The sequence below is a fragment of the Carassius gibelio genome, chromosome A24, assembly GCF_023724105.1.
Source record: "Carassius gibelio isolate Cgi1373 ecotype wild population from Czech Republic chromosome A24, carGib1.2-hapl.c, whole genome shotgun sequence".
Classification (NCBI taxonomy): domain Eukaryota; kingdom Metazoa; phylum Chordata; class Actinopteri; order Cypriniformes; family Cyprinidae; genus Carassius; species Carassius gibelio.
The window spans coordinates 24,160,052-24,174,952 of record NC_068394.1 but is presented as its reverse complement, the minus strand read 5'-3'; the positions used below and the strand labels follow the sequence as shown (position 1 = coordinate 24,174,952).

Sequence of the window (14,901 nt, the reverse complement as noted above, 5' to 3'; positions counted from 1 at the left end):
TATGAATAATTGTACATATACATTTATAAAAACATGAATATACATATTCTATAAATATATATGTACACATAGAATGCACATGTACAGTACAACGTGGCATATCTGCAAATGTATGCACACACACAACAATCACACATATGTACACACTTTCACCGACACGACCCCGCATACAGTCTGCATATATGCCACTTCTAAAAATGCATCCTACCTGAAACAACAAAAGGTCAACATTTTGGATATATTTCCAAAGTTTTCAAGGTGAGTCCATCCGACAAAAACTGAAATTCAAAGAACTGTAAGACATACTGTATTTGCAGTTTCTAAACAAAGTGGTTAATTTTGCATATTGTATACCAAGATTTTTTTTTCATTTTATAATAAAAGACATTTAAAATAGCTTTATAGTACAGAAAAAAAAAAATTAGTCTACAGAGCGATTTTTCGTCAGCTGTGCTGGATGTAAGATTTGACATCAAGCTGTACACCGCTTTCCAATCATACATAATTTATCTTCATTTAGAGGTACAGCCATATTCAAAGGCACAAAGAGCTTCTACAAGTCAAAGTTTTGTCTTGTAGAAGTTATATAAAATAACATTTTGCAGTGCTGTACAAGATCAAGCAACCTTGCAATTTTTTTAGAATAACAAAACAAAACCCTTAAAAATATATTGTGTTCTTCTTTGTATCAATATTAAGAACTACCTCCCAAATAAGGGCTGCCCATACTAAAGGAGGCATTGGTTGGTGGTGACGGTTCTCACAGGATGGATTGCCCCTGGTGTATGACAAATCCCACAAGCCCCACCTTCTACTCTGTGCTCTGTAGTTGGTTACAAACTCCTATCTAGCCCTGAAGTCCTTTCTGCATGCTTTGCAGAAAAAAAAGCAAAAAGGTAATATAAACTAAACTAAAACATTGAAAAAAAAGAAAGAAAAATACATAGGTGCTACATTGTGAATTTTGCATCCTGGCTAGGAAACAACTGATGCAAAGTGCTTCATTAAACCATTTATGTACCCAATTTCTCCTATGTCAAGTATTCCAATGTCCCCTTCATTAGATACAGGGGAAAGGTCAAAGGCCAGACCATCCTGACACAGGTCACAGGTTACCACAGGTTTCCATTATGTCCGCTGGTCAAACCACATCTAATCTTCTAATCTAACTTCATCTAAAGCCAGTCAATGCTGAAACACAACAACAACAACAACAACAAAATATATAAAGAAAGAAATGACCTAGTGACCGAGTAGTATAAAACATAAAATAGAAATAATTTCACCTTATACACACATTCATATAATTCATATATGACTATAAATAAATTAAAAAGGAAAGCAAACAAGTGAAAAGCAGAAAAAAAAAAAATTGTCACTCTTCAGTAGTTCTTAAAGACCACACCCATGTGATGAGGTACTGGATAATTGTTGATTGGAAAAGCGACCGATCCAGACAGCCAATCACAAGAGTTCATATTGGCGGAGGTGCATCCTCTGAATAATGTCACGACAGTCATTGAATACACGACGGATGTTTTCTGTGTCCACAGCACAGGTGAAATGGGGATAGCAGTAGTGTTTGTCTGTGCCACTTGCTGTGCTGATTTTCTGTGGGTTCATCAAACACACACATTCCAAGCAGTTACAGTATTATACCAACAACAACAATAAAGCATTTATAGCTGAATTTATAGTGCAAAACGGTGATTAAAAATAGTGAAAAACTTTACAGAAATGGTCACTAGTTAGAGGTCCCAAGATGTAGGTGACTTTTTTTCTTCAGTAGAACATAAAATGATATGTTTACCTGAAACCATGGTCCTTGTTGATTCATAAAATGCAAGTAAATGGCTATCGTCACTTTCAGAGCCAAGTACACAATTGCAAAAATGCACACAATTAATACTCAAGGCTCCTGACGATATACAAAAAAAAGCCTTACAAAGTCAAACAATTGGTCTGTGCAAGAAACTGAGCACTATTTATACCATTAATGCAGTGTTTATTTTGTCAGCCATTTTTAATTTTAATCTTAGTCTTTTAAATAAGTTTTAGTCCCATGTCAAACTACTTTTTTTTTAGTTATTATACTTTGTCAACCTGATCCTGTTTTTGTTTAGTCAAGTTTTAGTTGACTAAATGTCTGAGCATTTTGGACTAGTTTTAGTCAATGAAAACTTTTAGGGGGGTAATAATCTGGCAGGGATTCAGAATTTAGCACAACACCGGAAAGTATAAGCGCTGTCAAGTGAAGCACGTCCATGAATGAAATGTCATTTTTGCATTTTGCTCTGAAACCAGAAGCACATAGCCTAGGTTTATGCTTTCAGTTCGAAATTAAATCGTATACAGAATTAAAGTTAGTCGATGGTCAACGATATTACATGTTGATATAATTACAGTTATCATTTATTGACATTATTGTCATATTGTCATCTTCCTAATATAGTAATGGGAAAAAAGCATGTCAATAAACATTCATTGTAATGCATAGCCTTAAACAATAAAGTCTGATTATTTTCCGCCAACTGAATTAGTTAGCAAAAATATTGCATCATACTGATTACATTTGCCTTCACTAAAAATAACAGGTTCAAAATAATTATTAATCCTGGAAATTGAACTGGAAATCACTCCAGTTTGCCTGAGGCTATGGATTACATGTAATAATGTTCAGTTTCTTGCACAGACAGATTATTTTGTTTCACAATACCTCAACATATTCGTCAAGAGCCACAGGTATTAATTTTGTGTTCCTTTGCCTGTATTCCCTGAATTTTTTAAAAACTGTTCTGCAGAAGAAAAAAAATCACCTAAATCTTGGATGGCCTGAGGGTGAGTAAACTAAAAGTACATTTCTTTCTGGATGAACTATACATTTAATATTATAGATGAAATAAAGAAAATAAAGAGAGTATTAAAAAAGTATTTATACCAAGAATTCATCTCGGATAAAAAACTTTGCCCTGGACACTTTTGGGTCTTCTCCGGGATCAGGAGTCGCTGTGCATATAAAAACAGATTACATAGACATTATGCCATATAATAAATTTTAAAAATGAAAGTGGGAATATTAAAGAATGGTTGAGTTTGGCAAGTTTTGAATTAAAAAAAAAAAAAAAAAAAAATATATATATATATATATATATATATATATATATACATATTACACATAAATTTAAAGCACTTTCTACCATTTTCAAGATGCGTTTCAAGGTTTTGGAGCACAATTTTAGACTAAAAGCCCTAAGAGACAATTAATAGTAAAACATTTGTTTGTTTGTTTCCTCAATGGGTGCAGGCTCATTCCATAATACAGACTTTTTAATTGTGCAATTGTTTTACACAAATTAAGAAATTACTGTCACTTAAATATTTTAACTTTTTCAAAGGTATTAATTATTTTAGGGCTGTAGCTATCAAATATTTTCGTAATCGAGTATTATACCAAAAATTCCATCGATTAATCGAGTAATCAGACAAAATGTGTTTTTGCTTAATTAAAGTGCAATATTAATTATGCAAGAGAAAATAAGACTCCTGGGTCTCTTAAAATGAACAACGAAGTTTCTTTTTTTAGAAAAAATATTTTTTAATTTTTTAAATGCATAGAATGCAATGCATACATCAAAAATAAACATTTAATTATTACCCATTGTTTCTCTGTCTGTAGGCTACTTGTACTGTGAACAATGACAATAAAGTTGACAGATGAATTAAGTGCATTTAAGTGCCATTCAGTTGGGGTTTTAAATAAAACATTTTCTGAGATTCACATTAAACATTAAACACATAAAACATTAATTTAATTTATCTTTTAATTATTGAAAATTAAGCAAACTTAACTTTGTGGTATACAAAGGGGATTTATAATAAAAAAAAATAAAACATGGAAAAAATGTTGTGTGATTAAACCTTAAAAAAATAAATAATAATGTTTGATTTTTTTTTTTTTTTTTTTTGTAGTAGGCTATGTACATTCTGCTGAACAATTGTAATACATATCTGGCAAATACTTGTCTTTAAACTAAACCGGATTTTTATTTTGACAGGTTGACGTACCTTTACAGTTCTGTGTATGTGATGTGATGCTAGTTTTACTCAAATCAAATGGTCAAATGCTCCTAAAGTGACTGTCAGAGAAGTTCTGGAGATGTTGTTCATGTACTTATTTAGTGACAGGACAGATGCTGAAATCACTGCTAGCGTTAAACGAAGGAGCCCTTCTGTGCCATTCATTAACAGACATGCAGAACATGCAGGATTCATATTTAAATAGACTGTTCTGGCTTAATATTTACAGATATTAGTCCATATCATGATTTGATGTAAGTGCAATGAAAATTTTTGATAAATTCATTCAAAATTTGGCAAATTCCGTGCCATGTCGCTTTAAACTGTAAATTCAGTTTTTATTACTGGTTTCCGCGATTCGCTCTGCATTTTCTGCATCGCGAAAATCATAGGGCCCTAGTTGTGGTATGCCAGCTCTATCTTGCAATGGACACACACCACGACGTTCTCTTTATGTTTGCCCGCACCCTCAAATCAAAACAGTTCCTTGCAGTATGCGATTTCAGATGCAGCACTTGTGTCTCCTTCCGCTTTGTGGGTGACGTAAACACGTTGTGTCACATTTAAAAAAATAATTGCGAAAGAACCTGACATGAGATTTAAAATATATTAAAAGAGGCTTCGAGGCAGAGGAATTTGCCTCGATCATTTTTGTAATCGAGTTACTCGAGGAATCGTTTCAGCCCTAAATTCTTTACTTCATTTTTTACACCCTTTTTGTGGAAAACACACTTATTGAATTAGGTTTATATCTTTAATCTTTAAACATTTATTTTCATCATTTGTTTGCAAAACTATTAGATTGAAGGCTGATTCTCCAAAAACTGTATTTTATGGAAGCTTTTTTTCAAGATAATTTTAAGTGTCTTTCCAAAATAAAAAAAACAAGTGACGAAAAAAAATCACAGCGTATGTGAACAGTACAAAAGCAAAAAGCTTTTATATATATATATATATATATATATATATATATATATATATATATATATATATATTTCAGACAAGTTTTAATACTGAATAAGACCACATGAAGATGCCAAAAAACAACAACCAAAAGACAACTAAAACAACAACCTTCACTGACTGCATATATAGTACACAGTAGCAATTTGTCATATAGTGTTCCGCGCAAGGTTGGGGGTTTGATTTCCTGGGAACACATGATAGGTACAAATAGATAGAATGAATGCACTGTAAAGCGTCTCTTAAATGCATATATATATATATATAATAGTGCCAATTGAAAATTTGTGAACTCCTTTCAGAATCTGTGAAAATGGGAGTAAATAGGTGAAATTATTCTTAATACTGTGTGTATCCTCCATTTCATGCGGAATCTTTAGTTTTCCTGCATTATTTTCATATTTGAACCATTTCCAGCAGTGTCTGTATGATTTTGAGATCCATCTTTACACACAGAGTACACTTGAGGGACTCAGACACAACTATTTGAAAAGTTCCACTGATGCTCCAGAAGGAAACATGATGCATTAAGATTCAGGGGATAAAACAATGATTTTGAAGATCAAAGTAAATTGTAATTAATTTTTTTTTTTTTTTTTTTTTTTTACGGGAAACATGCAAGTATCTTCTGTTGCTTTCCGAAGGGCAGTATATGGAAAACATATATTTTTACAAAATAAGAAAATCCTGTTCAAAAGTTTTCACCCCATGTCTCACTGCATCGTATTTTCTTTTGGAGTCTCAAGAGAATGTTTGGAACTTTTTTAATATATATATATATATATATATATAAAAATAAAAATAAAAAAAACACCGGTTAGTCTCGGCTTGATATAACTGCTCCAGAGTGTCCGCAATGTAGTCACTGACAAGCTCCGCCATTCCCTCGCAGGGAACTACACTACGACCAAAATGGTCGCATATGTGACCTTTTGAAATGCCATTGCGACCCAAATTTGTATGGGGTCGCAAATGTATCACTGATTATTTTTGTACCTACATATGTGTTATGCTATGATTTAATATGAGCATTTATTAAAACAGAAATGTGTATTTTAAGAATACGTTTTATAACGTGCTCTGAGCATTCAACACATCAAGTTGGCTTCAGCCCCACGATGCGGGAAAGCTGAACTGGGCATGTGGTTACTCGCACGCTGTGTTCGGTGGGCACGAGAGAGCCGCATCTTGCGAATAGCAACACTGAACCGACCTCTCCTTCAGGACGTTCTCGTCATCCTGCACCTGAACGAACAAATACAAATCGCAGTTTAAATAAACAGAAAAAAAAGGGCGAAAAGCGAAAGAGCTCAATTCAGCACCGCGGTGTTCTGGTGTTCAGGGAGCAAGCAGAGACGCGTCTCAAAGTCTTCTTGCTTTTGTACCGACAACAAATACATACAAAATATGTCAAAATACCTGTCTTGGAAAGTGTGTTCGAAAAAGTATGTGGTTATGTCTTAAGTGAAAGTAAAGAGTTGCAAAGAAATCGGATGTGTATCATTATAATGGATGCGTTTGTCTCTTAAGGTGACCGCGCCTAATTTACTAGCTCTGCTGTCAGTGTCTTTAATGTATGAAAATGAAAGTAAATCACTCACTGCTCTTGATTGAATTACTTTGTAGTTTTAACAAGAATTTATCCAAAGTCAATCCAAAAATCAGATAGAATTGTTTTACTAGTGGGTACAGGCCACTAGTTCATTTATGTAAGTGAGTATGGCATTCTTCATACTGTAGGCTACCAGTGAAATTGATATAAAAAAAATAATAATTAGGGATCTGACCATGTTTTGCTTAAGTGTTTCTTTCTTTAATTGCGAATGCAACCTTTTCTAGAGGGCACATAAGTCTGAAGTAACAAATTTAGGTAAATGTGTGCAGAGCCAGTGGTAGTTTTGTAGGCAAACATCAATGCCTTGAATTTTATGCGAACAGCTATTGGACGCCAGTGCAAACTGATAAACAGAGGTGTGACGTGTATTCTTTTTGGCACATTAAAAATTAATCTTGCTGCCGCATTCTGAAATAATTGTAAAGGTTTGATAGAATTGGCTGGAAGACCTGCCAAGAGGGCATTGCAATAGTCCAGCCTGGACAGAACAAGAGCTTGAACAAGGAGTTGTGCAGCATGTTCCGAATGAAAGGGCTTGATCTTCTTGATGTTGAATAAAGCAAATCTGTAGGATCGGACAGTTTTAGCAATGTGGTCTTTGATCTTTTTATCAAAGTTATCCAACATTATCAAGATGAATTTGTTCTGAGTTATTGTCATTTTATTACCAATTTCTAAACTACATTAAATAAACTGTGATAATGTGAGAAATGTTGAAGGTGTCTGAATACATTTTGGTTTGATTTTATTTTACAGTGAAGACTATGCAGTGCTATTTTAAATTAACAAAAACAGACTTAAAAAAATGTAAACATTATGTAAATAGCACAAATGAATAAATAGAATGAACATACAGTACATATTAAACAATTTTAAACAGGGCCCACTGTACAACCTGCACCAGGGCCCCTCTAACCCCAGCTACCAGACGGAGCAATGCACTGTGTGTACTGTAAGAAATAGAACAAGTCATGTGGTTTAAAAGATGGCAAGTAAAATAAAAAGCACATCTGTATGCAATACAGTTTCATTATTGTTCATTATTATCCAGTAATTACTTTAAATAATTTGTGCGACCAAATCATGTTTTTTGCCAGTCACTGAAAAAGTTAGTAGCGCACGTGCCACCAGTGGAAAAAGTTAGTGTAGTTCCCTGCCTCGGCAGCCAGATGCGTCGGACGTTCGATTAATCACTCGATTAATCGCTGAGAACCGGTTGAAGGCTGGGTTCCATATTTGAGACCATATGTGTAAAGTCCACAACATAACCTCAGACAAACCTCCTTCAGGAAGGATGAGGCTTCCGCAATGTCCCTGATCAAGTGGAACGGGTGCGTATTCCCAGTGTTATCCAATCGCAGTGGGTAGTGCTATGACAACAGTGAATGTTCTTCTTGTTGTGAGCCCTGGCCTACACCAAAATGGGGGCAGAGGTGACTCACACAGGGACAGCATCCATGGTGCTTTGGTAGGGGATCCCAGTTTGTCGGTTACCAACGTGACGTAGAAACTAACAGACTGACAGGCAATGTCTCTGTTTCGTATGTAATCCTCATTCCCTGAAGGATGGAAAGGTTTTCGATTTTCAACTGAATCAGCTTTAGCAAAGTATTCTTTCAAAACTTTTACAAATAAAGTCTATTTATTATTATATATTTTTTTCTATTTTAGTTTTAGTAATTTTAGTTTTAGTTTGTATAAAGTTTTAACAAAGTGTAATAAAGTTTTAATAAAAATAAATGGTTTGCCCTAAGATGTCCGTGGGAGTGAGGTATATAAGGTGTGGCGTGTCCTGGCCATTCAGTAGGTAGTTCAAGGTTGTGTTACCATCAGAACAAGGGTTACAACAGTAACTGAGTGCAGTAACCCTTCCTGTTGGTCACCATCAATGTTATGTTGAAAGACAATCGGTGTCCCTTTGGAAAGGGACTACCACCAGGTGGTGCAAAAGGCCAGTTTGCAAACTGACTGGAATTATATTTTGTTTTGTAAACGGATATCAAATAACAAAATAAAAAAATAAAACTTTATAATATGTTGTATTAAGGGGCTTTCATTTTGATCTACAGGCTAATTAAAATTTTTGAAGAAAAATCCTGACCTTGGCTGTAGGTTCACTATGCAAACATACATATCGATGTGTAAAAGGCTGCAAGTTCATTAAACTTTATATTTTTTATTATACATGAAAAACTAGAAATCGTACAAAAATAAGGATATTAACTTGAAATGTTTAGATTACACTTAAGGATGTGTGCATTATGCCATAAAAAAATAAACGATTGAAAAGGTGGCTTATTGTTGCATGTTACAGGCTAGGCCTAGTTCTAACACATATTTTGGCATTATAGTTACATTAATGTCACAAAATATGAAAGGCTTGAAACTTACATTGAATAATTTGCTCATTTATTTCAGCAGGTCACACATTTATTTTTTATCTGACCTTTTTTTATACATATTTTATTTCAAAATACAGAACCCATGACATGCCAAAAATGATGTCCATTAATTAAGAAATTTATCACTTTTTATCGTTTCTTTGTATTAATTAAAACATGTTTAAATAATAATTAATCTATTGGAAATTGAGGGAATCCATAAAATAAACAAATAAATAAATTAGTCAATATAATTTTGTCATTTAATTAGAAAACAACCCCTGATTCACAACATTCGTTTCCAAACAGAAATCAGGTAGAGCCCTGCACGGGCTTCAACCTAAGCCGTATAGCAGCCCTTGGCCGACACCTTACCAGTATCCTCGGCCCAAGTCCGACTGGAACCCGTGTATTTTTTCTCTCTCTCCATTAAAATAATTCAGTTTTGTTTTTAATTGAAAACTTATATTTCTTATTGTTTCATTATTAATTAATTTAGAAAACTGTTTGGAACATTTTCTTTCTTTTGTTAAAGCAGACAGCTGAGTTGATCACATTTAATAAATTAAACCTTCTTAAATCATCATGCTTAAAATAAAATCTGTAGATATAGATCACTTAAAGAATATGAGAATGTTAGTTTAAACATATTAAAGTGTACTCTTATGCATATATCTAAGTATTTTTGTGGAGAGTGGAATGTGAGTGGTGCTTATTAATGCATGGTGGTGCCAGTGTAATCACTTCATTCTGTTCTTCATAAAAGTGGAAACAACTTGAAGTAGGCAACGTAAAACGTTGTGCTTCTGTAAAATAGAGAAAATAAACTGGATGCATTTTCTGCTGTCTCTATCTGCATGATTATGTTGAGCATGGGCTGAAATGCAAAGCTCTAAAAGAAGGTGCAGTTTAACTTTGCAGTGTCTGGAACTGATGGTTTATATTCACAATAAGCTACATATAATACGCATAAGACTGAATCCATGAAGAGCTAATAATGACAGTAAGACATTAAAATTATCTCACTTTGGTTCATTTTTAATGAATAATATTTATTACAGCAAAATAAATTTTGGAGGGTGTTTTGGTACCATTCTTTATTCATGGCTGTGTTTTTGGGCAGAATTGTGAGTGAGCGCACTCCCTTGGATGAGAAGCAACCCCACACATGAATGGTGTCAGGATGCTTTACTGTTGGCATGACACAGGACTGATGGTAGCGCTCACCTTTTCTTCTCCGGACAAGCCTTTTTCCAGATGCCCCAAACAATCGGAAAGGGGCTTCATCGGAGAATATGACTTTACCCTAGTCCTCAGCAGTCCATTCACTATACTTTCTGCAGAAGATCAATCTGTCCCTGATGTTTTTTTTTTTGGAGAGAAGTGGCTTCTTTGCTGCCCTTCTTGACACCAGGCCATCTTCCAAAAGTCTTCGCCTCACTGTGCTTGCAGATGCGCTCACACCTGCCTGCTGCCATTCCTGAGCAAGCTCTGCACTGGTGGCACTCCGATCCCGCAGCTGAATCCTCTTTCGGAGATGATCCTGGCACTTGATGGACTTTCCTAGACCCCCTGAAGCCTTCTTTACAAGAATTGAACCTCTTTCCTTGAAGTTCTTGATGAACCTATAAATTGTTGATTTAGGTGCAATCTTAGTACCCACAATATCCTTGCCTGTGAAGCCATTTTTATGCAACGCAATGATGGCTGCACGCGTTTCTTTGCAGGTCACCATGGTTAACAATGGAAGAACAATGATTTCAAGCATCACCCTCCTTTTAACATGTCAAGCCTGCCATTCTAACCCAATCAGCCTGACATAATGATCTCCAGCCTTGTGCTCGTCAACATTTTCACCTGAGTTAACAAGATGATTACTGAAATTACCTCAGCAGGTCCTTTAATGACAGCAATGAAATGCAGTGGAAAACTTTTTTTGGGATTAAGTTAATTTTCAAAGAAGGACTATGCAATTCATCTGATCACTCTTCATAACATTCTGGATTATATGCAAATTGCTATTATAAAAACTTAAGCAGCAACTTTTCCAATTTCCAATATTTATGTAATTCTCAAAACTTTTGGCCACGACTATATATATATATATATAATTATTGTGTTTATTATAGTGTTCAAATGCTGATCTTATAGGCCTATAAGACCAGTATTTGAACACTATAATAAACAAACAAGAATTATCTGCTTGATGACACTAATATAAACACGAAGTAAGATGAATGAAGAGCATATCCGTCTTGCATGTGCAAACAAGGCAATGGAAAAGGGAAGTTTGGTATATTTGGTATATATTAATAATAAAATAATATCTAAAATGATAAATACAGATGTGTGTATTCTGCAGTTCACTGGTTAATTTTACACCATTTTTTCTTCTTTTAGATAGACCATGTCCATTTTACACTAAGCAACCAGTAGTGTGACTGAATTCAGTCCAGCTGGAGGGATTTGGGGTTTGTGTGTAGTTCTCATAGCTTGTGGGGGTTGAAATAAAGGTGTGTATTTCTTGCTTTTTCATATGGAGACTGTATGGTGAACATTTTAAACTTGCAGAGCAGGTTTATGCAAATTGTCTGTTTTAGGACAAATGCCTCTTTGGTTTGGCTTTTGCAATTATTGCAACAGCATACAGAGTGTTACATACAATATAATATGGATTTGTTTTTTATCTCAGGAGACATGAGGTGCCTCTGAGAGAGAGACAAAAGCAACTGGCCGAAAGAGTGTCTGCCAAAGAGATAAAAACTTTTGTTCCCTATCAAAAGCTACTCTCGATGCTGCGCTCAATAGCGCTAATGAGAACATTATTTGTTCGACCGGTTGCGAAGCACGTGTGTCAAACACAGCAAGAATTGGCTTAAATAACCTCGGTGAAAACGTCATTGATTACGTGCACCTGCAGGTAATAAATAGACGTCAAACGGAAACATCCTCAGGTTTCTTTGTCTTCGAGACCGCTTTGTGTGTGTATGTGTCACTGTCTAGTTTAAAAAAAGAAATGGCTCAGTCAGGAGATTCTTGCCACCTTGTGCACAAGTTATCCCAGACGATGATTTGCATGATTATTGTTTAGAGTGCCTTGGGGAAGAGCATGCGATCGCTGCTCTCGAGGACGCAGAGTGTGAGCACTGTGAATTGAAAAGGGTGCTCCGCTCGAGGCTTGCTTTCTTTAGTGAGGGGCGAGCCTCCGCATCCTCATTAAGATCATAGGGCTAACGCATCGAGCTAGCTGAGAGACGAGGAGTGCGCGAGTGTCCTCTCTCTCTTGTGCTCTCCCCTGATCGCAAAGTCCCCGCCCCCGCTGCTGAAACGCACCCTGGCACTTCTTCAGAAGGAGACGAGGACGCAGGTTCTCTTGCCTCTGGTGATATGGAGACAGAGAGCGCCGCCTCTGAGCGCTCCTTGCGCGATGACAAAATGTTGGAGAGCTTCTCAAGGTTGTGACTAACACGGTGGCCAGGCTTAAGTTAGACTGGCCACAAGAGGAAGAGAACCCTAAGCACTTTAGGTTAGATGACAGATTTTTGTCAGGTGGCCGGGGGGGACATCCCAACATCGATCTCTCCCCTTTTTCCCAGATCTCCATGATGAGTTATCCCGTTCATGGAATAAGCCTTATTCTTCACATATTGTTGTTCCCATGACGTCAATTTATTAGACTATCGTGGGCACTAAGGCGCAGGGATATGTGGCGATGCCTCAGGCCGAGGAGACGCTTGCGGGCTATCTCTCCCCTGGAAGTTCATCCTCACTTTAAAAGCCAACTCTCCCCACCAAGCCGGGTAGAGTAACATCATCTCTGGTGGGGAAGGCATTTCAAGCAGCCGGTCAAGCTGGTCCTTCTGGCCTATTTGGCGATTCCATGAATACAGTTGTCACTAGGTTCAGGGAGGCCAAGAGACACGTGCTCAGGCGTCAGGGCTGTTGGCCACCCAAACCGACCCAATCTGGTCTCTCTGCAGCGAGAGTCGAAGAAAAGTTCTATCAGAAAGTAGATGCTCCTTCCTGGCACCCCCAGGGAAATGTTAAATGCTCGGTTGCTTCCTGCCACATTTCAGGACACCTGACATCTAACATCCCCCCCAACAAAAAGAAGTGTCAAAATTAGTGCCCCTTTCGAAGAAACTGGCAGCGTGGAAGCTACTGCCAAATATCTCCCCATGGGTAGAAAAGACTGTAGCGAAGGGCTACAGGATTCAGTTTGTATTTCGTCCTTCGCGTTTCAACGGCATGGTATCCATTTCCGTGAAACCGGAACGAGCACATTTTTTGACACAGGAATTGCAAATGCCGCTGGATAAAGGGGCCATAGAACATGTTCCCCTGCCAGACAGACAGGCAGGCTATTACAGCCGGCGTAAAATTTTAGATCTTCGTGTGTTGAACCGCTACCTCAGAACATACAAGTTCAAAATGCCGACAAGCAAGATGATTGTGTCTCAGATCCAGTTAGGCGATTGGTTCGTGACTATCGATCTCTCTTATTTTCACATTAAGAACTTGCCACATCACAAGAAGTTCCTGAGGTTCGCTTTAGGGGGTGAAGCTTACCAGTATCGGGTTCTTCCATTCGGCCTAGCCTTGTCACCCTGCACATACACAAAATGCGTGGATACAGCTCTGGCCTACGACTCCAGGGCATCCGCATTTTGAACTACATAGATGACTGGCTGGTTTTGGCTCAGTCTCAGGAGCTAGTGCTTCGACATCTGGATGTCCTTCTAGCTGATCTCGAATCTCTGGGGTTGAGACTCAACGCCAAGAAAAGCATTCTCTCTACTGCTAAGAGGACAACTTATTTGGGGGTGGTATGGGATTCGGTCACGATACGGGCACAGCTGTCTCCTGCACGCATAGATTCCATTCTAAAAACCCTAAAAAACATCTTGGCTAGGCCAGAAAGTCACTGTTCATCACTTTCAGAAAGTTTTAGGTCTTAAATGGCCATCCAGCCCAAGGGATCTGGAGAGGTCATCTTCTCTAATGGCACATCAATTGCCTCGAAAAGAAGGCTGTATTTCTGGCCCTGAAATACTTCTTCCGGCAGTTGAGAGGCTACCATGTCCTAGTGCGGGTGGACAACACATCTGTAGTCTCTTACATAAATCGCCAGGGCTAACTGCGTTCGTGCAGCTTGAACAAGTTAGCGCAGCAGGTTCTGCTTTGGGTACAGAACAAGTTCCTGTCCCTGGCGATTTACATTTCTGGGCATATGAATGTGGGAGCAGATTTGCTGTCCAGACAAGCAGTGACACACGGGGGAATGGAAATTCCACCAAGAAGTAGTGAGTCAAATCCGGGAAAGATTTTACGAAGCAGAGGTGGACCTCTTTGCTACACAGGAGACAGCACAATGTACCCTCTTCTTCTCTCTGACTCATCCAGCTCCCCTGGGTCTGGACGCTATGGCCCATGCATGACCCAGGCTGCGTCTTTACGTCTTTCCTCCGATTGCTCTGCTCCCGGGAGTCCTGGCCAAGGTTCCGTCAACAGGGGTCTCGCCTCTTACTGATAGCGCCTCATTGGCCGATCAGAGTCTGGTTCTCAGATCTAATATCCTTCCTTGGCGGCTCGCCAATTTTAAGTTATTTCATTTTCAGGAAAAAATTCAAGGGATCGCAAGGGTGCTTCCCTGTCATGCATGCGCATTAATCATTTTCCACACTTGAATATGAATAGTAATAGAGCACATTTATTTTTGTTACAGTATGGGATTGCGCATTAAAAATTGTTGTTCCAAATCGCTTGATCATTAGTTGTCCTTTATCAAGATTACAAAGTACACATAACTCTCATAAACTTGTTTTAATAAATCTCTTTTGCATTAAATAATAAAGATATGAAGCA

The 14,901-nt window shown here is 37.3% G+C and overlaps 1 protein-coding gene across 2 annotated transcripts in view; it reads right to left on the bottom strand.

Moving 5' to 3' along the window:
- Positions 1–291: 291 nt before the first annotated feature.
- LOC127946379 (guanine nucleotide-binding protein G(olf) subunit alpha) overlaps positions 292–14,901 on the bottom strand; it is a 312,100-nt gene continuing 297,490 nt past the window's right edge. For both annotated transcript variants that reach the window (XM_052542918.1, XM_052542919.1), the window contains 2 exons: positions 2,939–3,006; positions 292–1,611 (listed from right to left, as the gene is read on the bottom strand). In XM_052542918.1, coding sequence (XP_052398878.1) covers positions 1,465–1,611; positions 2,939–3,006 — 215 coding nt within the window. In that variant the 3' untranslated portion in view covers positions 292–1,464. The remainder of the gene's footprint in view (positions 1,612–2,938; positions 3,007–14,901) is intronic.